Source organism: Ischnura elegans, chromosome 5 (assembly GCF_921293095.1).
Source record: "Ischnura elegans chromosome 5, ioIscEleg1.1, whole genome shotgun sequence".
Lineage (NCBI taxonomy): Eukaryota > Metazoa > Arthropoda > Insecta > Odonata > Coenagrionidae > Ischnura > Ischnura elegans.
Genome location: NC_060250.1, coordinates 9,476,113 through 9,500,627, shown reverse-complemented (window position 1 = coordinate 9,500,627; position 24,515 = coordinate 9,476,113). Strand labels below are relative to the sequence as shown.

The following is a 24,515-nucleotide window of genomic DNA, read 5'->3' as shown; positions in this document are numbered from 1 at the left end:
TTTGGACCATTAAACTGTCTATGTTATCTTATTCCATTTAATTCCTAAATATTAATGACAGCAATACAATGGAAAAATCAATATCCCACCTATCGGTGTGAATAAGAATTGATGCAATCGGAATCGGGAATCGATTTGAAAGAATCGGAATTGTGATCGGAATCGAAAAAAAGTGGAATCGACTCATCCCGACTCAAAAGATATCGATTGACTAACATCTTCCGCAAATGCATCTCCAGCGAACAGGTGTTTTGGTCAGGCAGTCTTAATTACCTGAGCCTCTCAGCTGACCAACATCCTCTTTTTCAGTGTGGTCCTCCCTTCATTTCTCTCTTGAGGGTCCTTCACCTCCGACTCTTCTGTGGCGGCTGCATGTCCTCAAACCCGGATGTGCAATCATGAACTCTTTCGGCAAGGAGACGGTCCAAACTGCGAATTCGTCGCGTGAGCGGATCGGAAAATGACGACTTTTTACATTTCCACAGGCGGATTTAGGGGTAGTATGGGGGCACGTGCCGCGATTTTTAATAAAGGTATTAATATGTTTTATATTTTAATATAAAATTTATTAATATTTAGTAATTAATAACTTTTATATTAAAATTAAGAGTATGTTTCGTAAAGTAATTGTTACATGTATTTTTTAATCCAAAATATGAGAAGACCGTTTTCTTTTCAGACCCCTTGTGCCCCACCCCAGAAAAATATCTTGGATCCGCCCTTGTTCATTTCCGTCAAGTTTTAAAGTACTAATGAGCGTAGTAACATGTAACTACATATGGCTATTGAAAAAGCCTTTGGTTATACTATTTTGATTTGAAATTTTGATATCTCAATCCCTTTTGTTTCTACAAAACTGTAGACGCGATGAATCTGCGCAGCTACATGAAAAATGCTGTAAATTTCCGTATCTTAGTGCATAATGACACAGTAGGTAACATCAAATAGTTTGAACGCCTTCAGTCAGCGCAGAAATAAAGGAGATTTAAAACGGTGTACCTTTTTTTAAAATCCACTATCTAAAATATGAGTGGTCTTTGAGATATTGGTCTTCAAACTCGGGTGACGGAGTTTTGCATCGGAGAGTAAATACCGAGGTAGTAACTCGAATGCCCCTGAATCTGGGAACACGAGAACCTACGTAGATGGTGAATGAATAAATGCCCATAAAATACACATAGATGCATAGAAAAATTTACTACTCAGTCGGGTATTCTTGCATATTTTAAAATGTTTATTAGATTTCTTTCTGTTACCACGGGGAAATTTGCCCACTTGTAACAATCTTCATAATAATAATACTTGTGCCAGGCTCTCGAAGAAGTCAGGATTCATTAAGCGTGATGTGAGAAGATCCTAGGACTAAAAAGTGAAAGAAATGTGGTACATTTTCGTCAGGCTACACCGTGAATGCGTGGGGAGTCTATGGTATCTGGCTCCAGAAGATTTCATAAGAAAACTAAAAAAATGCGATGGAAAGAGGCGAAATTCGTCAAATACTGCTAAGTGTTTTCGAAGAGTGTCACACGGCTTTTGCACAAATTGGATTGAGGGCCGTTTGAGACTCAGAGGCTGCATGCTAATGTTATATTCCTCTTCTTTCCAAATTAGACTGGAAAGTTCCCAAATTTGACCCTTGAGGAAGCTATTTTCGGCCAAATTTGGCTAATCGCCCTCATTCGATTAGAAACCTAAAACACTTAAGTATTTTTAATGCAACATTTTACAAGATATTACAATATTGCAAAACTAAATTTTTGAAAGTGTTTCCTCATTAGACGTCATATCTCCGGATATTACTTAAGAAGAAAGAAAAAATATGCAATGGCCCATTTTAAAGGAATTGAATTAATTAAGATAATTCGTATATTATTTTATGAAATATCAGCAATTTAATTTTTATAACAATTTCATATCATCGATTCTGAAACCTTAACATGTTTTCCTCCCATGATCTTGATTTGCCACTTTGAGGGACGAAACAACATTTTCTGGCAGAATATCGCCGCTTATCAATTTACATTTTTGCCTGATTACCAATTCTCCCAAAAGTGCGTGTGAGAGTGCTTGATTAACTTTTTATGTACTCATGTACCTATCTTGGTAGTTGAATGCTATCACATTTAGCGATCATAGCAATGACAATTTACTCTCTAGACTACTGTCTTCATCCCGTCTATGTATGATGTCACACCAGGCCTCACTATAGATGGGGTCACGATTATTTTTCAACCATTAAAACGTTCGTGGTATTGTACTATTACACAAAAATTCACGTTTTATTTGTTAGTACACGCAGGAAAAAAACCTTTTATTCACAAGAGCGTACACTTACACCAAGAACAAAAAAAAACAGTTGCATCAAACATAAACGCAACCATGGCAACGCCTTTCCGAACTCCACCCAGGCGCTGCAACCACATTATACATGTGTACAAAAAGAACTTATTTTGTTAATAACGTATATTACAACATTATTTACGACGGCGTTTCACTTACGCGGTCCTTTTTGCTTGAAGTAACAATAAGAGCACCCTTGTTTGGTCTCAAGTGAAAGTGCATCGAGGACAAAGCAAAATCATTATCATTACTCCTTTAAAAAAATTCGAAAATGCCTGGGGGTGTATGGCCAAAAATACGGGAAAATGGTATTACGAGAGCGAGATTCACGTATCGATGTGTAATTTTCGTGTTTCCTCGAGGTGCCGTATGAATCGACATAAAAGGAGCTGTCGAAGGGATAACATTGAATAGCGCCTTTCACCATCCGCGGAATCCCCACGCAAATTCTAAAAGAACTGTCAAAAGACTCGGGGGGAGAAAGTCATCGACAGTAAAAATGGAAGTTTTTCTTCGGGCGAGATACTGCAGTATGAAGAGAACGCGAACTAATTCTGCGAAAGCATACTCACCTCACTTATCGTCACTTTCCTACTTTCATAGAGCTTTCTATTCCATTCCATACTCTTTCTTAGGACTGTTTTTCTCGCTCTGCATTCTTAATTTTCAATTTATTCTCAAGTTTGTGAAGTACGGATACGTGAAAACCTCACTAAGTAGTGACTTGATGGTAGCAGGCTAAAATTAGTGAAACTCCATTGCAAATGAAATTAAAATAATTACTTTGCGACATTTTGCAGATTTTTAATAACGAACCGAAGTTGGAAAGTTTCTATAGAGGTCATTCATAGGACCTTGAAATCCTATTACATCTGATGAAATATAGGTAATTCGTTAAAAAGTTTGTGAAATATCTTACTTGCTTACTTTTTAAAAATGTCAAATTAGCAGTCGTTGCCGGTAACTTGGTTACTCTATACCTCTGACTGATTTACAGCTACTTGCCACACTTTTCCAGCGTACTTAACCTTTTTCCATAAGCTTATGTGAGAGCTGATTAACCGCTCAGCCATAAATAGGGCATTAATTTATTAGATGAGATAGTGTACCATCAATCGATGGGGTAAGGAGAAAAGTTAAGAAGGGGAAGAAAGTCAAAAGTGAGCACTTACAATTAGCCTTAAGTGTTTAACTGCTTACGCAGCGAGCGAAGTAATGATTTACGTTTTTCCGTTGCGTATTTGGACTCGTTTTATTTTCTAAATGAAACTCTAACATGAGGGTTGAATAATATCATTTATTCCAATTTAAAATTCGATATGCCTGAAATTTACGGCAATCTTTACCTTAAAAACTCCAAATAAAGTCTTTACAATGGTCAATCCTACCAAAGAGTGATGGTAAGAAAGGATATAACGTAGTTAAAAAAGTGATTGATAAATTTTTATAATTATGATACATTTATTTGCGGAATTTCTCAATTAAAATGCTGTTTTTCTGCAGCGTCATTCATTTGTTAATTACTTCTATTTGATATTTTTAGAGGCTAAGAAAATGACGAAGATAAAAAGAAAAGGAGATGCCGATTTCCATCTATCACTAATTAAGTTCTAAATTTTTCGGGGAAATAACGAATTCCCATACCTATCGGTTCGACAAAATATCTCTCTTACTTTTTACCGTCTATCGGACTTAGAAATGGGCCAAACCCTACAAAGAGGTTCTAAGACGATTCTCTCCGCGTTTCTCTGAAATAAAACTGTTCTTAATTGCCCAACAATCTAATCCCAGCATGTAGCCTTCGCGTCTCCAGTGGCTACCGGCCTAAACCTTGTCAAAGCTGTGCAACGGTTAATAGCAGGACACCAGACGCCAGGTTAAAAAAAAGCCAGAAATGTCGAAAGGGATGCCAGGTACATATACACATTTAGTCACAGCAAAAACGACTCATTCTTCTATTTCCAGACGTACCCTCCAATCTCCTCGCAACTCCCATTTACGAGGCTCCCATTAGATTCGGCTAGTTAGATGGCGGAAGGAAGGGAGGGAGGGCGAGCGGGGTCCGAGGAATGAGAGAGAGAAGTCCGCCCGCCCACTTGGCGGCGAACGTGATGGCCAACGACCTCGGGGGGCCTCCCACGCGGGCCGCAAACGGGGATTTTGGCGGGCCGCACCTCGAATTTCCCAAGTGCGTCACGCGGGGGGCTCTTCCACGTTTCTGGATTGGGAAGGGAGGCAACCGACCGTTTGCCTCAAAACGGAATCATTGTGAGAGACGTCTCTCTCTCCGGTGGTGGCCCGCTGTTGGGCGGGTCTCTCTATCCCTCACAAACCCCCCACGAACAAGTGCCACGCCATCTGGGCCAATTTTACGAGCCGCGTCACCCGTTGAAGTCACCAATACCATCGGTCGAGAGAATATATATGCATAACTAGAAGAGACTAGAGAGAAAATTCACCTTTGAAAAAAAGCGAAACGAAGAGAAGGGTTTTATAATTCATAACTTCTTACAACTTCCTTCCCAACGTTACTGACTAGGGTACTTTATGGAGGAGGACCTAGATCGACCCGTAGAAGCGAGATGAAGCTCCCCCTGATAGGCTACATGCCTTTCAAGACGCCATAACTTTCTGGACTATTTTTCTTTGCTTCAAGGTTTTCGCTGCTTCAGTGCTTCGAGTAAAGAGTTCATTTCACCCATCCATAATAGTGGAAACTGTGCCTCGGAGGTGGGAATCAGTAGTTGAAGTCTCCTGTCCCTTGCTTCTTTGACAAGGCCATCGGAAAAAGATGGAGGAAAAACGGCTCACCTTTTTATTTCCTTCCTCCTTCATCAGACGAAATAATTTTACTGCACCACCTTAATCTGTTGAGATGACAAAGTTTTAAGTGCTGTGTCAACTGTTCACAGGGTTGTTTCAATATTACCGAATTTAAAATCCCTCTGATTTTATGATGCCAATTTACCCTGATTGCACCCTGACAAAATTATCAATATTTCCTCTAAATTTTGCGCACTCTCTCGGCAGGCAGCCAGAGGAGGAAGGCTTAAGCGCCCCACGAAATTAATTCCCTTGAGGCGACTGTCCGCCATACAGCCCCTTGGAAAAAACTACCTCAGGGGCACTTACCCCCTGACTTTCTCTTAACTATTGAATACTAAAGACTGAAAGCAGGGTCTCATATACAAAATTTTCTCTAAACCGAATAATTTTAACTGCTACCGCCAATGCCCTAAATTTTAAAATGATTTCGATAAACCACGCAGATTTTGGAAAAAAAAACGCCTACTGAGACTAAACCATGACAACTACAGACATTTCTATGAAAAACCAGCAATGACTAAAAATATCAGCACTATGCAAACAAAATGTAGTTTATTTTTTTTTATTATGATTTTCTGATGCGTGGGAATAGAAAAAAATGACCAGTGTAGGGACCCCGTTATCCAATCAGGCACACGTCGAAAGCCATCAGTTCCGAAACGTAACTTTTTCTAAATTTGAGAAATATTGTGCGTCGAAGTTTCCCAAATTAAATGAATAATTAATAAGGTGCCATGGGTTAACCATGCGAAAATGGCCCTTAAGCAACATAAATCCGGCGTAAGCATGGATAAAAGCGCATTTCATTTAACATAGGTCCAACTCGATTCTAGCGAAGCATAAAATATTTGACTGTACCTTTTCAGGTACTTAGAGTAATATTTTCTAATTTTTTGCAATTACGCGAATCTAATGGCCGGTCGCTGCAGAACCATCACCGGCGAACAGGTGATCGTTGATCAGGTACGAACAAAAACTATATGTGATGTTTTGACGATTGGTGTTTTTTTTTACCAATTTAGCGATGGCCTCGATAATTGAAGTCTCTGAGCATGGAAAGTACATTGATATTGGCCACCATCCTTTGTAAGAAGAAACAAAGTCGTTCGATTCCGATCAAGTAATTATTTACAAACGGCCTGAGTGATAGCTCGTTGGAAAGAGAATCTTTGATGCCAGCGCTTTAACGCTGAATCTGTAGCAACATTACAAGCCTGTTTCAGGAAGGTGTGGACATTTTATAGGTGTCCCCGAAAGTGCACTCGTAACGAATGCTATTCAGACGAAACTAGTCAATAAAATTTAATTCAAAGGACTGCAGGAACAAGTGACTTCGCACGCAGTCACGCGCACGGGTGCAAAGTTAAATACACCAAAGGATGAAGTTCGCCATGAAAAATGTCTAACACACTGTAACTGGCTAACACACCTGACCGGAAATCGGAAAATCCGGGATCGAATCCCGGCTAAGTCAAATATTTTTTCATGGCGAGCGTCATCCGTTGGTGTATTTAAATTTAATTCAGTCTAAACTAATTTAAGAGAGGATATTTCTACGAAGCCATAACATAATATGTTGATAAAATCATTCGAAATCTTCACGGACACTCTCGAAAAGTCACGAGAACCACCTTTGCTCGAACGGCTTCATTCACGTGAACACCTTTACAAAGTTTCGATTCTTAGCCTCACGGAATCACACACTTATTTGGATTCGTGGATAACCTGAAATGATTTATGTCCTTCGCATCGCAGACGGACGAACGTAAACAGTACCGGAAAAGCAAATACATCAATCCCTACTGCGAAATAAGAGACCCAACGGTAAATAACACTCACTTGTTGTTTAAGATGAGACGGAAACACGTGATTCGCCTCCAGCTGAACAGTTATCCTGATTCCATAAAGTGAGAAATGGCTGATGGAAGGAAAATTCAAGGGAGTCTTTTGAATTGGAAATAAGAAAAACGTGGAGGGTTTGCAGTTGTTTTTACCCGTCAGTCACCCCATCCATTTTTCATTTCAATGCCTTTCGCCTCTTCCTGAAGCACCGCGAGGTCTTTGTGAAATATTGCGAAGCGTAAACACATCTGCTAAACCGTTCCACAAAACAGACAATCGTTTGACTATTATGGGAAAGCCTGTTTACTTTCAATTCGCTCGATGGGGCCAGCGTTGACTGAGCAATCATCACTGGCAAACACGCCGCTAAGGAATGACAGGAATGAATTCCTTTGCTCTCCGAAGAATCGTCGATGGAAATGACTCCTACCAGGGTCCTTGGAACGTGTCATGGTCGCGAGCTGCGAAAAGTTCTCTAATGAATAATCATGTGTAAAACAGGGTGAATAGATACATACTTCAAACGCAATTAACTGAATATTTATGACAATATCACTTACTTTTTCCCAGAATATCATCTAATTAAATTCCTCTCAGGACTACTGCGAATTGCTTCGTCAATCTACATCGACGGGCGCAGATACACACAAGTTCTTTTATTTAGTTGTATTATTCGTGTAATGGCGTCCGCTTGTTTACCATGGTAAAGCCTCGTATGAATAGATACAAAAAAAATAGGCAGCAGTGTGAACACAAGTAAGATAAGAGCCGCCACGTAAAATATCTTTCAAGCCCCAAAGATCTGAACGACGGGCCTACGAGGAAAATCAGACGAATACGGGGTTTCAGGATGATCCCAGTAACAGGGATTTTTTTACGGTTACGGGAAATTTACGGAACTGCGGCGCTCCTGATGGAATTTCATCACGCACCTTTGGTCGCCTTGGTTCCCCGACTGGCTAGTTGGCGAGGGGAGAAGTATTAGGGGGCATCAGCTTCCCCCTTACGATTTTTTTCCTTTATGTCGATACAGGAGACGACTAAGCCACGATCTTCCCTCTGACCAAGATAACACACAAACTTGTTTTAGCAGCAATGCAAAAATAACATATACCTATGTCGAATGCCAAGTCGCTACAATTTGAAAATACTCTCATTTTTTAGATATTCAGAATTTTCTAGCCGGGGATACATTAAGAATGTGTATAAATTCTAATACGAGTATATTTATTAAGAGAATGTGCACAAAGATTTTTTCAAAATTATATATAGTGGTAACGAATGCCGCCACACTTCAAGAGTTTAAAATTTCTCGAAAATATTAGGCGGATCTCATGATCAAATTGTAATGGATACCAAGCCATAATATCTTTGACTAATTCAATAGTAACAGACGATGACTTTAATTTTCAACATTATTTATTTAAATATTCTACCGAATAAGATAGGTTTGCATGGAGTATTTAAGAAGTATTTTGGCAGTATTCCCTCCCTACATGTACTTCCCTCTTCACGAATAGGCCCAATCCCTTTCATTCTATCCAAAAAGCCTGTTCTCTTCCTTCCCATCCCTCGTTTACCCAACATTCTACACTCACGTGTGTTTTCAACATCCCCTCCCCGCTAAGTACTCGCTCCATCTATGCCTTCAGTCTCATCCGTATCTCATCAAAAAGCTGCCTCCCCTCACCCACCAGCTCCTCGTTCCTCCTCCTCTCCGTCCACTTCACCTTCTTCATTATTCTCCACACCCACATCTCGTACGCCTCCAGTCTTCTCTCGTCCTCCTTCCTAAGTGTCCATGTTCCCGAATCGTAAAGCGCTACACTATTAACTAGCCCTTTCTTTAAAATTCAACATCACAATCCTCTCATAAGGTCCTTCCTGTTCATAAAAACGCTATTCTCTCCCTGATGTCCCTGCTGTTGTGTCCGTTTTCCCCCAATCTAGCAGCTCTAGCAGTTGTAACATGCTTTACCTGCTTAAGCTTTTACCCACCTACTTTTTTCTTGAGACTCGCATACCTAGCTCGTGATGCTTTACAAAAATTATACTACCACATTTAATAATTTAATGTAATCTATGGATTAACTGCGCGAGCGATTTGACAGCACATTACCATTAATGGCAACTCGCTCACCACCCTGGTTCCCCCTACCCACTCAATTTCTGACTACGCGCCCGTTTCAGAGGAACTGAGGCGCTGCAAATGTAATGTCCACAGGCAAATTTTCAAGCCTTGTTCCCTGGCACTCAAAAATGCTTTATTTCCCAGCTAGGTACTTCCAGTCGCGGCGATATCCATGAAGCGGATCGAATCCGACGTTTCTGGGAGCCACAATTTCGCTTTAAAAGAGTCAAGCTACGACAAGGGTGGTTTGAAGTCAAGAGCGCGCGCTCACGCCCATCAGAACCTACGGTTCAGGATTTGCCGTGGACGATGTGGATCGCCATTCCGTAGGCACTTAAACACTCGCCCACCACGATAAATCGCGCATGAACGATCTTCCGAGAGGGCTCACAGGTAGAATTTGCATTACAAAAAGATGTTTAAAAAAAGTACACCATTTTCAACGGAGAGAAAAAGACTATTCAGCGAGCTGGCCATTAACGAAGCACCTAGCTACACCAACATCAAGTAAAATTTATGGCAGAGATAACAGTATTTTTCCAAAATGGGCATTGAATAAATATCGTGAAGAGGAAAAGATGAGGAGCGGATTCATTCATTTCATATTCCCGTTTGCTTATCTCCGAAACTTGGTCGCTCACATTAAATCAGAGAACGACGACATCCTCAAGTAAAGGCAACCATAACATCGTAATCCGTGAGGAATCGATCCAGAGACGCTTATATGTCACAGCGGGAGTAGCCAGCAAAACGAGAAGTTCTATACGTTGGACGGTAGAAATAAAATATGCGACCAGCAAATCATGACTGAAATGAACGGCAAATGCTGGTGAAGTCGGGATTTCCACCGGATTTACTCTTTAAGCCTCACCAACTTTTCCATGGGTGACTCGTCCATCGCCATCGGTGTGAGAGAATTAAATTCACTCAGTGGTTCAACCCGAAGGTTGGTTTCGTTAGGTGAGGGTAGAGCTCACCCCGGACTGGGTCACTGGCGTGTGAACTTCTCACATTCATGGTTGGGTGGTCAGTTCCTTTCCCTGAGCCACCTCGCCACCTTTGGAGGATTTTGATTTGCGGTGACGTGGTGAACCACTCGTCAAGAGAGCGTGACGTCATCAACTAATCTTCGAAAGGGTTGAGGTCGTCTATTTTCCGTCGCGTATAGTTTGAGAAGTAGAAGACGGTTCCAAACACGGAAAAATAAGAGACACCTTCAGGGGTGCAGCTAGGAATTAAGGTTGGGGGGTGTCAGGCGCAACTAATACTGGGGTGAATGGGGTGTGGTATACCCACCAGGGTAAGCGGTAGGTGCGGGGGCATCTCATAAATCCCATGGCTTGCCCCCCCAGTTATGACCCTGAGCAGGGGCGCACCCAAAAGATAAGGCTAGGAGGGGTTTTAGGCGCAACTAATACTTTGGGGTGTGGGTGGTATTGCATACCCGCCAGGGTGCATGGGAGTTGCTGGGGATCTCCTCCAGAATTTTTTTTAAGAATAATGGTTCAAAATGGCGAGTTTTACGGCTTTCTGAGGGATATTTGATTAATCCTAACACTGTCCTATAAGTAATACTAATCCATTAAGTAAAATGGATTAAATTTAAAAATTTCTCAGAGCTCTGGTGGGGGTTTATCCCGCAAACCCTCGCTGCGCCACTGATCCTGGGTACGCCCTCGCTTCCTGTCACTAGGTGCGTCACACTATGCCGTTGAATTTTGGGATGGGAAGGCGAGCAAAACCCCATGAGAGCAGCCCGGAGTGGATGCCCCATTCGACCGAGGAATAGCACGTCACGCTTTGGGCACATTTGAAAGACACAACGCAGAGCCTAATTTATCGGAAAACGTACGAATCCCCTGGAGGCGACGCATGAAAAACTGCGCAGCGGAGCCCGTCTTTTCCGAAGAGGGAGAGGGAGTCCAGACGCAAACCTTGCACGAAGAGAAGCGCGGTGCGTTTTGTTCCCGAGCGACAATGTCAATACATAGAAGGGCGCACATGTGTCCGCTCACGAGAGAACCGAATGTTGGAAGGAGGAGGAAAAAAACAAGCACTCAAATAATTCCATATTAGTTCCGCAGATTCTTTTTCTTTGAGGAGACACGCGGACGGCCCCGCGTCCTTCTTCTTGGCCTCCACAGGTGGGGCTGTCAAACGCGGCACGAATTATTGCGCGTCCCTCCTAGAGGAAGAAAGACTCTCCGCTCGCTGCCCACATTCCGACGCTCCGAAATCATTTAAAGGACTCATATTTGCGCGATAAAAAAACAGCAGTTGAGACGGGATTTCCGAATCAGCGACCTTAACATGTTGTAGAGGTAAGATGCTCGGAAATCAGGTTGATGGCTGGCGATGGCTTGCCACCCAGTGGGTCCAGATTCAAATCCCGGTGCCGTTGATGGCAGAGATTTTTCAAAGACTCTTACTTGAGTGCTTCGAGTAGTGCTCTTCAAGTGCGGCCCTTGTCCGTCGGGTGGGAGTCGATGTTCAACTGGACGCTTTTCTTAAAGAGCTAGATATAGCTAATACCGACGCCAGGGTTCTATCCATCCTCCATTTCCAACCCTTCACTCACTCACAAATAACCTCAGCTGTCGGTCGCCCCCTCGAAACTCCACACTGTGCCAGGAAAGCTACGCGATTCGTCAAAACCTGCTACGAGCGAATGCCACACAGCTTTCACACGAATTAGATTGTCAGCCGCAAGTGCAGTGGCGTTCCCCGGGGGAGTCCAGGGGGTCCGAACCCCTTGGAACCCCCCTGAATCCCCCCGAAATGTTAAAACAATTATTTTCCTTCATAAAAGAAAACAAAATATTGAAAAATCATGAATTTACAAAATATTTCTTAAATGAAGTTTTTTCGATTATGAAAATTGTTAACATTAGTTAAAAATCCATTACTTAGTACCCTATTTTTCAAAAATTTCCCCCCCCCCCCTGGTTTTGGACCCCCTCCCCAGAACGGAATTCCTGGCTATGCCAATGCCCAAGTGAATAGGGAGCTACTTTGTTGGGCTTATATTACTTGAACAATTAATAACATCATTCCGAATGTCATGGAGAACGTCATATTAGAACCTCATTTTATTTCTCAGTCGGAAGAAAACGATAAAATGATAGAGATATTTTACCAAAGGGATAGGTTTCTTTAAGAATTCGTGTTTCCCCAGAAAAATGAAGGACTTCGATAAAGGATAGGCTAGATTCAAGGGAGTACCCAGGATCAAAACTAGGGGGGGCAAGCCATGGTTTTTCAAGTTGTAGTTAAGATTTAAGCGTGGAAAAGGTGAAAGAAATCAACATTTAAAGGAAACTGTAACAGCTCTTTATTAGTTTTTAAAATTATTTGCTTGAAAAATATTATTCTCCTGAAAGACATTTGCAATATTTGCTTCTGGGGGGTGGGGGGGGGCAGCTGCCCCCTCCTGCCCCTCACTGGGTACAGCCATGGCTAGATTCACTATGAAAATCACTCCAAATCACATTTACTTTTCTTATTTCATAAACGGCTAGTTTCCTAACACCACATGCCTATGGAAATGTTCCGCTCATGAGGAAGTCTTCGTGGTGGAGGAGGCGGAATAAAGCCCACTGTAGATTTCCTGTGCCGCCTGCGTGATGTGCAATATCTCACAGCGATAATGCGAAAGACTTTTTTCTCTAAAATTAAAAAAATAACGTCGGTACCATCTTTTCTAATATTCCAGGAAACATGCGTGCGCGGCCGCCCCACCGACTGTTAATCTTCCCCTGCATGTATGCAACCTGTAATCTCCCTTGCACTATAGTGGCGACTCAAAATATCATTTTTATGCGAGGTATTCTACCAGTGACGGTAGATTTAGATGGATAATTTTTCAAATCACCCTCAGAGTACATATTTATATAATATATGTCCGCTAACATTACACATACTACCAGTGCTGTAGCTGGAAAAAAAATGTATGCGGTACTCACCAAAAATTCCAACAGCTGGACATGTACATATTATACATCCGGCCACAAAGGTATTGTAACCGGTGCGCTTATAACGAGTTTGATTTTAGGGGGTACGCCATACCGGCCCAACTACAGCACTGCATACTACCCTCGTCCTGTTTTCCTTGGCTAGTGACATATGTAATTTCCTTTAAACATACTTGCACACGCACAATTGAGACTTAAGTTGGTCCCAATCACGAATCAATGCTCCCTTGCCTCCATATTTGGGCAGGCGCACAAAGTTATCTAAGTTATATATGACTGCTATGGACTACTGTGGCAAGTGTTAGTATAAGTATTATTCCCAAAATTAATGAAAAATCAACTTACACACACCATGCAATTGTAAATGACACTATTCTTCATTATTTGCAGGGGAATGTTCACCAACATAAAAAAATGCCGTTCCAAAGCTTCAGGGAAGGAATATGCAGCCAAGTTTTCACTCCGGAACAGATGTGGAACAGACTGCACCGCTGAAATATATCACGAGGTGGCACTGTTATCAATTGTGGCGCAGTGCCCACATGTGGTCCACTTATGTGACATTTTTGAAACCCCCCAGGAAATAATACTAGTGCTTGAATAGTAAGTATCAAAAACAGTAGGAGGAAAAATTTACTCTCTTAACATACTAACGGAATTCTATTCCAAACCAGACAAAAATGGCATCAAAGCTAATGGAGGATTTCCAAACAGATAGATGAAACAAAATTTATATCATACCTAAAGAGAATTAATGGGAAAAAAGACAATTTGGGATCAAGATGGGATATCTTTTAAATAAAACAAATCAGTTAATTTCTATCAACCAGTTTCGAGTAGTTTATATAATTCTCTAATATTCCCACAAGGAATCCATAAATGAAGAACTGCCACAATAACCATCACCTCATTACGTATACGTTTCACATCAACCAGAATGCTCATTCAAATTGAATATCATATTGAATACACAAATATTTTTGATCTCAGATAGAATTGTTTGCATAAATGCCACATCCATTTTCAGTTTGTTTTTTCTATTTCAATTCAAACATCAATTCATCAGTGGACTCTAATTTCAAATAAATCAAGTTAGGTAAAAATTTTGTTTGCAACTTCATGAATGGAACCTCTATTGAGCCTGCAAATAAAAATACTCATAGGCATATGTAGATGAAGTTCAGAGGGTGACCACTTCATTTTCAACAATAAAAGTTTTTAGCAGCATCATCGGGATAAAAATCAAAAAAGAATATACATATGAAGAATAGTAATTAAGATAATCAATACTGCATCTGGAAATATCCATGAAGGTCATATCAATTTTTTTGGGTAGTAATTATTTGAAGTGGCGACAAAAAAATTGCCTGGAGTGAGCGAGAACATATGTAATCTTTTTGAATGACTCAAACAACCTTCAGCTGAATAGATAAAATATCAATGAACCTTCTCAATTATGGCCAACATTAAGGAGACATAATGGAAGAACAATCGTTCAGTAGATTATGAGCCATAAGTAATTTAGATAACATTCACAAAATGACCTTCCTCTGCATAAATCATAGAAGTAGAGAAAAAACTGTGTATTAGGCCAAAAAAATGGGTCTCTTCTTTATTATTCTGGCAAAGACTCTGACAGTGATTTTTTTATAATGTGCAAAAGGACAAAATAGGCTGTTTATCAGGTTCCATAAAAAATAAGCAATTAAATAAATAATTTTCATTTATTCATGAATACAAAGAACATTCAAATTGGATATAATAATATTATTTTTTAAACAAATCTTTATCAGAAGCAGTGACATAGCAAGGGTGTTTGGCAATTGTGGCTAAGTGGATGGAGGCTGTCTGCTAATGCCCCTTGCACACACACCGAATTGTGACAGCCAGTAAAATATCGGCCGTACATATTCCAATAGTGAACAATAGGAGGGCTTGGGAGTTTGCACACTGACCGACCATGCACCGTCACAGGTAAAATGCCAGTTAGCTGCTGGCCATTGTCACTATGGATCACTGGCACCAGCCCAACCTAGCAAGTGATCGTTTGCCAGGTAAAAATCTGGCATGTATGCAAGCAGTGCTTTGCCGGTAAAATATCGGCTGGTATTTTACCGGCCATCCAAAATTGCCAAACATTAATAAGTTTCAAGGCTCAATTTCTGCAACCCCCCCCCCCCCCCCACTCTTAACAGCAGCTGGGAGGGGAGCATCCTTGTTCAGGCCTCCCTTGGTATTTCAATAGGAGAGGGATGGGGCAGAGTTTTCAGGTACGGGGTCAAGTAATCCAGATTCCTGAAAACTCTCCCTTTGTACACCACTGAAAAGGAGCACTCTTTCTTTTCTGCAACATTTACATTCCATTTACATCAATTCAGTTTATTTTGTTCATCTGGATATATTTTAACTTTTTTTTACATTTTCAGTGCCCCTGGAGGTGACCTACAGAGCATAATTGATGACAATATGGTTCCTTTTGAGAGTGACGTCGTGGACTTTGTGAGGATTGTGCTGGAGGGCCTGGAGTACATCCACAAGAACAACATTGCGCACCTTGATATAAAGGTTTGAGCTCGTACAGTAATGACTAGGATTTGAATTGCTTGAATGTTAGCGCTAGTCAATCATGTGTGTTCTGCAATCTTCTTTCAGGTGACCCACATCAGAGTTCAAAATATCTACCAATCATTTCATCTCCACTGAAGGAGACTCCCTCGTGGTAACTGTTTATGCATTTGGATCTATTCAAAGTTTCATGTCATCAACTTGGCTCCACTCCTACCCTCAATTCCCCCCTCAGCTCCACCCCTTCCATGATCAAAACTTTGACATGCAAATACAATTACCCTGAGGAAGTCTCCAGCAAGGGATATGAAAGTGTTGATAGAAATTTTAAAATGTGACACTGGTGTACCAAAAGATCTCTGAACATCATGGAATGCAAAAGTCTTAACCAATCATATAATATGTGTGTGATTAAATTCATGACTATCAAACTGCCTTAAAAATTATCTGATCGGATTGCTTAAACATTATTCCTGGAAAATATTTGATGAATTTTATTCAAAGTCCCAGCAGTAGTGGGGGTCTGAACAAAATTACCATTTTATGAAGGGTAAATCGGATACCCCATGGAGGGCTATAGCCCACTCTAGCCCCTCTTTGAATCAGCCTCTGATCTTTTGTTCAAACTCTATGAAAATCAATTTTCCATGGTGCCTGAGTTTTAATCATTTAGTTAGTTGATTTCAACTTTATATTATTCCACTCAGTACATACCCATAGCGAAGCAAGCAAAAAAAAAGATATTGGCCAAAGAAAACAGAGAAACTTTCAAAGAACTGGTATCAGCCTCAAAAGTACAAACAAAAATCATTTCAAACATTCAAAGAAGTTAGAAAAAAGGAACGAGTACTTTAAACTAGCAAAGTCATACTTGTACACAAACATATTTCATTTCTCTCAAATTTTTTTTCAAAACAGCCACAAAACTTGGTGATGATGGGAGCATTTCCAGACTGTGACATCAAACTGTGTGACTTTGAAATCTCGAGAGCGATTCTTCCCGGAGAGAGCATCAAGGAAATTCTAGGCACCCCCGACTATGTAGGTGAGTAAACTATGCAAGTGTTTAAACGTGAAAATCTATGTCCACAGTCAAGGCCAATGCCATATGGGGGGATTCAAATCACTGAACTGTAAGGAATTGAATGCATGAACCTCCTCCTCAAATGGACATTGTCAAACGCAATTCAGCAGGGACCAATATTGTGCTAATGAAACTAAACCAAGAAATTCACAGGCATTGGTAACTGTTGAAAAATTGATTTTGGGCCAACCTAGCCTTCCACCCTTCCTACAAAAGAGTTTTATAGCAGCTGCCTTAACTTCAGTTTAATGTATACTGGTATACTGATCATAAAATTTTATATAAATAGAATTTTCATGAATTAACCTACAAATACGAAATGATCATAAGTATGTATAACTATTTCATTGACATGCCTCACTTAAAAACAAAATTACATAACCATTTCAAGGATAAAGCTCACAAAAATCACATTACTATTATTCTCTTTTCAGCCCCAGAAATACTTCACTATGAACCTTTGTCTACTGCTGCAGATATGTGGTAAGGAATACTTGACATAAATATGTTCTTATGTACAACTTAGAATTTATTACTGATCATAATTAAAATAAAAGAAAAATCAATTCATGCAAGACATATTGTTCAAAAATTGAATTTATAATATCTCTTAAAATTATAGGCTATCAGTAATTTAACATAAAACTATTGTTAATTTTGATGAAATCTTCTCGGGAAATCACCCGGCTGATTTCCCGAGAAGATTTCATCAACAGCATTCGCCGGGAAAGAACCAAATCCTTCTTTATTGTTAATTTTAATTCGTCTTACCGTATCCACTAAAGAAAACAGTAATATTTATAAGCATCAACATAACTTTTTCTTTAAGTTATTGACTCAAAATAACTTAGTTGAGTTGTTCCATAAGGTGCAAAGACATTTTGGCACATAAAGACTCAATCTGCCATTGATGAAAAAGTCATCGGGCCAAACCAGAATGTTAACCTCAACTTTGCAACCAGTTACACAACCATAATCAGGTCATCTGCTTTAAAGTGGATTACTTAGGATAGCTCTATCTCCAACCAGGGACCTGGAGCGCTCCTCCGCTCCGCTATACTCCGGCTCCATTGTCGGAGCGGAGCAGTTCAATTCCTACTGCTCCGCTCCGGAGCGGAGCGACGACAATGGGACCTAGGTGCTCCACTCCGGAGCGGAGCATTTCTTGCGAGAACTCCACTCCAGCAGGAATGGAACTGCTCCGCTCCGACAATGGAGCCGGAGCATAGCGGAGCAGAACACAAACGTCAATGCTTCGCTTCTTGGCGGGAAATCGACGTATGCACGCTTCTGCAGCCGTGGAACGCATCGGATATTCCCTGCGGCTATTTTTATGTTGAGTTATTAATACACATTCTACGTGATTTGCGGTATTATTTAATACCAGTACATTTCAATTTACAAATAGTATTATGTAAAAAAAAGTATTTGTTTCAGGCGTGACTAAATGGAACCTTCTTGACACGATGAAAAGTAAAGATTAAAAAAAGAAAATTTTGTGTGCGGCTGTTTATTCTCTGTCTTCTGTGCATTTGTACCAGACGATGACGTGCCACGTCGAAACCTAGGTCGTAAATTAAATATTTATGCGGAATTACAAAGTTTTCTTTACTTTTCATTATGTAAAAAATACTTTTCAAATTGGGCAGTCCAATATGTGTTCTATTTAAATACCCTGCGTTAGATACTTTTGAATAATAAATAATGATAGTGATAATATTAAGGATTAATACAATACGATAGTCGATAATTGCTATATCTACTTATGTTGTTTTATAATTTGACAGGCTTTGTGTCGCCATTTTAATAATTTATTAATTTTATTATCGCATTATAAAATTCTTTGTTGGGCGATATTAAAAAATAAAAATGCTGTAGGTTAATATTTTCAAAATTCTGGGATATCGTTTTTTTTACGATGCCATAACGTAGTACGTTTAAAATATTAAGGATGTGGCCCTTCGTTGGGTGGAAAGAGCATTTCTAATGAAATTTTACAATATATATGTACTTGGATTTAAAATTAATATATATTTTAACCAAAGCCCATAATTGTTTTCCAAATAACATGCTTTGTAATTAAAGGTTCTTCTGAGCAATGTCTGTCTGTTAAACTGAATTCCGCGATAACACCTATTTTGAAATGTAGTTTTTCTTTCCCAAACAATGCAAGCATTTATTTACAAATGGTATATCTTTTGTACATTTACAAATTGTACCGAATTTTGTGATACAATTGTATAAAAGTTGTATTTAAACTTCTTGTATACAGATGATTCACAATTCAGTTGTAATAAAAAGGCAATATACAAGGGAAACACAAATTTTCAATACCTTTGTAATAAATCTTTAATTAATTTTAATCATAATCTTTAGATTGTAAAATGATGGAAAATTGATATTTATCACTATAGAAAAATAATAGCATAATTTCATAATTGCAGACGACTTTTATTCATGAAAATATCGTAAAAATTATGGTATGAAACGGCCTTGGTAACCATCAGTTGTTGATTTTTTACTCAACAGAGAGGATCACAGTAAAATTAAGTTTGGATTCACGAGCGCATAACTTCGGAATACGCTCTTTTCCTTGCTCATAAGTGTGAAAAACATCAACAAAAAACAAGATAAAATATCCATATATACCCTACAAGGCCAGTTAGTTAAGGCCAGGTATATGGCAGTATTGTCAAATATTCCATCTATCATCTCTGAATTTTATTGATAGCCAAGAATGTATGTAAAACATGTAATATTCAACTATAAAAATCATGTTCACAAAATTAAATTATTTTATTAGTTTATTATGTTTATCCAATGCCATTAAAACCCGCATAAATAATAATCATTGTGAATTATTGTTGCGGCCAGGAAAAAATCTACATTATACACGTGAAAGATAAAAATCGCAGTTGGCGTAATTGCTGTGAAGACATTATATAACATGTTGAAAGGTTTTACCGACGTATTCTTAGACATATGCTTCAAATTTGAAACATAGCGGAAAGTAGTGCATCACTTAATTTTGATTTCCAATTAAATTTTCGTTATAATGGTTGATTTGGCTATGGACATATTGATGAATATTAGTCAACTTTTACAAGGGTATCATTATGCTAAGAATCCGATATTTCTTTATAAAATGATGTATTCTAAATAAAAATGTCAAGAAGGGAATTGCTATTAAATATCGCTGTGCCATCACGTGCGGGTAACCCTTCATTATATTTAAATTAATCAAGTTTTACTGTGGGTATTTCTATTAATAATTAATTATGGTTAATTCCATTTGGAAAATACGCACTTCCAGGTGGCAATAGAATTTATGGAACAAAGTTAACACAAAATTAATACCGGAGCGGAGCAGCATCATAGCAATTCGCTCCGCTCCGAGGAGCTCCGACATGCCCTCCACCCGAGTGCTCCGCTCCGACATTGCTCCGACCTACTCCGCTCCGCTCCGACCGGAGCGGAGTGGAGCACCCCGGAGCAACAATGAAAATTCGCTCCGCTCCACTGCTGCTCCAGGTCCCTGTCTCCAACACTATCATGGAGATATCGTCATCATCTAAGTGGCAGTATTTATTTTTGCTGATATAGTAACTGAATGGATTTCTATGAATGGGAATCAGGATATGTATCAAGCTATATTTAATTTTTCATGGTATGTATATACCTCCTCACTAAAGCCAACTGATTTGTGGTTTAGTCATTTTTAAGATTTGACAGCAGTTTTTATAATGCATACACAGGGATGCCAACTTACAAAAAATATTGGGGGGGTCCAAACCGGGGATCTTGCCTCGGGAAATGTTATAAGTAGTGACTTTTAAGTTTTTTAAGCATTTTAGAACAGTCATATGATCAACATTGGAACCCTGATAACTCGAATCTCAATATCAGGACACTCAAGGGAAAATCGACAATCCTGACACATTTTTCCTCACACCCATAACAAATTTTTGAGGGGGCTCGAGCCCCTCAAATGGATGAAGGGAAAACGGGGATGGAGTCGGTGCCACAGTGCATACATACACAATAAAATAAATTGTGAAATGTGTCGCCCAAGTTCGAGGCATGTATGAAGTGTGAACTGAAACCCCTCTATCCCCCCAAAACAAGGATCTTTTCATGATACCGCAGAGAGCCATAAGATTTTTTCAATTTGAGGACTTTCAAATTGCTGCAAAACAATAACCTAGTTTTCACAGTAAAAACAGGGAAAGTCATTCTGATAAATTAAACTTGATAGTAAGTGAACTGATTACTTCCAAATGAAAATGAAATCTCTTGAAACATTTTTAAAAGGTCACAGGAGATTCACGTAATTCGGGGATTCCAAAAGCAGGTACACATTCTGTGGGCATTCCACAATTGCCCTGATGCCCATCTTCCTTTGCAGGTCTCTCGGGGTTACCACGTACGTGCTCCTCACTGGATTCTCTCCATTTGGAGGAGACACTGACCAAGAAACATTCTGCAACATTGCCAAAGCTCAGCTAGATTTCCCAGAGGAGCTGTTTGAGGACGTATCACAGCAGGCCAAAGATTTTATCACTCGTCTCCTCGTGCGGGATCCAAGGTAAATAAATACATGTTTGAATATCCACTACAATCTACAGCTATCAGCACTACTATCATGCTACTGCTATGATAAAAAAAAAAACAGATTTTATACAATACATGCACAATCACACCCAAACTTACTACAACAGGAAAAGGACTAAGGTTACTCACAGAAGTTGTTAAACCAAAGCTATCAAATAAATCAACAAGAATAAATACTACAGTACCTTGAGTTCACTGCCCTGAGATTGAAAGGCTATTAAAAATTAAGTACAAAAGATATTTTCTTTTTAGCTAATTTTCATAAATGCAAATGACATGAAATGCAACGGAGCAGACGTATGATGAAGACAACTTCTACATCATACTCGAGGTATCTCTAAGCTGCCATATTATTTTTATTCAGTAGAAACCAATTAAGAACATTTTGGTCATGTGATGATGTCCCTCACTTTAATTCCATAAAAGCCTGAAATTGATAATAAAATCAGAATCTAAGATATCAGGGAGGTTGTAATTTTTATGGGCAGGTGTTTCAACATTTGAAATGACCACACTGCAACATTCCATGTAGCTGGGGACTAAGTTGTGTTCTCTGTTCAAGCGTTTTTCTTTCAAATCCACTCATTACCCTACCTAGCAAAATCATAAAATGCATGAACTCATACCTTACTGAAGGCAACTGAAATAGATACACAATGTCAAATCATATTTATCACGAACAAAAATTTTGATACACCATTTAAAAGTTATCTATTAACAAGTTTCCGATTCATTAGATCTTAATGTATACTCAATGATTTCAACTGAATAAACTTATCAATTTCTCCATATGATATTGAATACCATGCCATCAATGAAACAACCAAATTAACTTTCATGAATTAGAATATAAACTTTAATATTAGCATAATGCTTGGCAAAGATTTTCCTGACTCCAGAAGAACATACACAATAATAATGCTCACACATGCATACCTTAAATAACTGTTCATTCCTCAAAAATTGTACATGTAACCCACTATCTCCCATACATTCAAAACCTTGCTATAACCACCTCATTTTCTCAATGCAGCTCAAGACCAACTGCATCTGAATGCCTCAAACATCCCTGGATTTCTCAGCAATCAAATCACACAAGTGGACCATCAGGACGACGCTACCTCTCTGTTTCCGCAGCACCATCTCCGGCAGTCAGTTGCAGAGATCTGACACTCCTACGAAGACACCTTTCAAAGTCTCGGGAGGCATTGTACGAAAGGGTGGCCAGCAGTAATTTCAGGAAGGCACTTTCCCGATCTCGGGATAGGTTATGTGGGAGCCACTTGTCCTTAGTCGCAAGATCTCGGGACACTCTCTACGACTCGCCCACCACTGCCGCTCGGAGGCGCTCCCGCGATGAACTATCCACCCTCCTGTCGAGATCGCATGAAGCGCTTGCCCTCAGGGACTGCTTGCAGAAGATTGGAGCAAGGCCCCTCGCCGGATTTTACGGCTCCATGATCGACACCAACGTGAGCCAAGGCTTGGAGCCAGAGAACCAGTTCATGCTGAGCAAAGCCACATCCACAGCCACCAATAGCACGTCCTTGTCGAACGGTAACACTTCACCAGTGAGCAGCACAGCTGACGATTCCGTCCGGGAAGATGCGACGGAGGACAGCAGCGACTCGGAGGGAACTCTACGGGAGGAAGACGGGTCAGCAAGAACAACTCCCGATGATGTCACAGCCAAAATATGTGATTCAGATGGTGAGAGTGATCGGGAGAGGGCGTCAGGGGGTGATGAGACACAAACGAAGGGAGCAGAACAAAGGTCAGAGGCGGGTCAGAGAGAGGGGAGTGAAGATGAGAGGGAAAACAGCAAGGACAATGCGAATTGTACAAGTGGTACTGCATCAACAGCAAATGAATTATTGGAGGAAACAATGACATGTGGCGAGGATGAATCAGAAGCGGACACAGAGGAGGAGCCACGTTACACAGTGGCACAATTAATATCAGTATTCAACAAGCGAATGGAGTCGAGTCGAAAGATAGGAGTGGGCCGACCACCTCCAATCTCTCTTCCCACCATGCCAGAGGACACACTGGAAAAGGAAGAGCAGCCAGAAGAGGGGAGGAGAGCAGAGGACGAGGGGAGGTCGACAGCTGAAGACAGCGAAGTGAAAGAGAGGGTGGGCGAGGAGGAGGAGGGGAACCAATCGACGACAGTGCAATACCTCAGGTCTGGGTCCTTGTCTAGTGAAACAAGTGGTTACGAGACCCCGAGCGATGCATCGAGCATGGCTTCTTGGGAAGAGGGCATCACAAAACAGGCCAAATCCCTTTCCACTGAGAAGGAGGTGCCAGAGGTGAGCCCAGGGAGCCACGCCACCGAGAGGAGGAGCAGCACGCAAGGCCCCCTGTTCCACCACACATGGGGGATGAAGGTATGCGACGGGTCATACAACAGGGCCATGTCAAGGTTTGGCAACGTGGAACGCGGTCTGGAGCACAAGGGACGTGCCTGCAAACCCCAGACAGAGCAAGCAGCGGAGAGATCTCATAGGAAGTGCAAACCGTTAGTGAAGCCCTTCCTATGAATGCCGAGAGTGCAAATGTGTGCCTGTTGAACACTAGAGACCATGTGTGAAACTGTCACCCACGCTGTTCCCTAATCAATGACTTTCTGTCCAGTATGCCATCGACACGGTGAAAATCATAGCAGGGGTTTATTGAGAGAAACTCACCAGTTACTTTGGAGGCACATTTTGAATTCAATTCTTCACTAATAAGTAGGAACTTAATGGTACACTGGTAATCTTTGGTTATTCAACACTCAGGTAAACCTAACTCATTGTAATAACTAAATTATTAAAGTTGTAAAGAGATTAATGGAAATGGATGTGATAACACCACCACTGTTTCTCAGAGCAAAATAAAGTGCAATCATTGTACTTATTTCATAATAGGTGAAGTGCATGATATATATGAATTTCAATAAAGCCAGAAATGCAAGAAGACTACCAAATGGCAGAATAATCCATCTTCTGAAATTCAATATTTTCAACCATAAGAAGACCAATTCTTTCAATGGAGCCCTTTTGATTTAAATGTGAAAATCAATTGTACTTAAATTATGGTACAAAAGTATTCAATAAATGCCATACAGATAATGGCATTTGAAAAAAGTTTACCACTACAC

At 40.2% G+C, this 24,515-nt stretch overlaps 1 protein-coding gene across 1 annotated transcript in view; it reads left to right on the top strand.

The window, feature by feature from the left end:
* LOC124158489 (serine/threonine-protein kinase MARK2-like) overlaps positions 1-24,341 on the top strand; it is a 65,169-nt gene extending 40,828 nt beyond the window's left edge. The window contains exons 2-7 of the mRNA XM_046533613.1: positions 13,501-13,713; positions 15,537-15,675; positions 16,594-16,720; positions 17,194-17,242; positions 21,165-21,344; positions 22,404-24,341. Of these exons, the coding sequence (XP_046389569.1) occupies positions 13,501-13,713; positions 15,537-15,675; positions 16,594-16,720; positions 17,194-17,242; positions 21,165-21,344; positions 22,404-23,913 (2,218 nt within the window). The 3' untranslated portion in view covers positions 23,914-24,341. The remainder of the gene's footprint in view (positions 1-13,500; positions 13,714-15,536; positions 15,676-16,593; positions 16,721-17,193; positions 17,243-21,164; positions 21,345-22,403) is intronic.
* Positions 24,342-24,515: the final 174 nt, after the last annotated feature.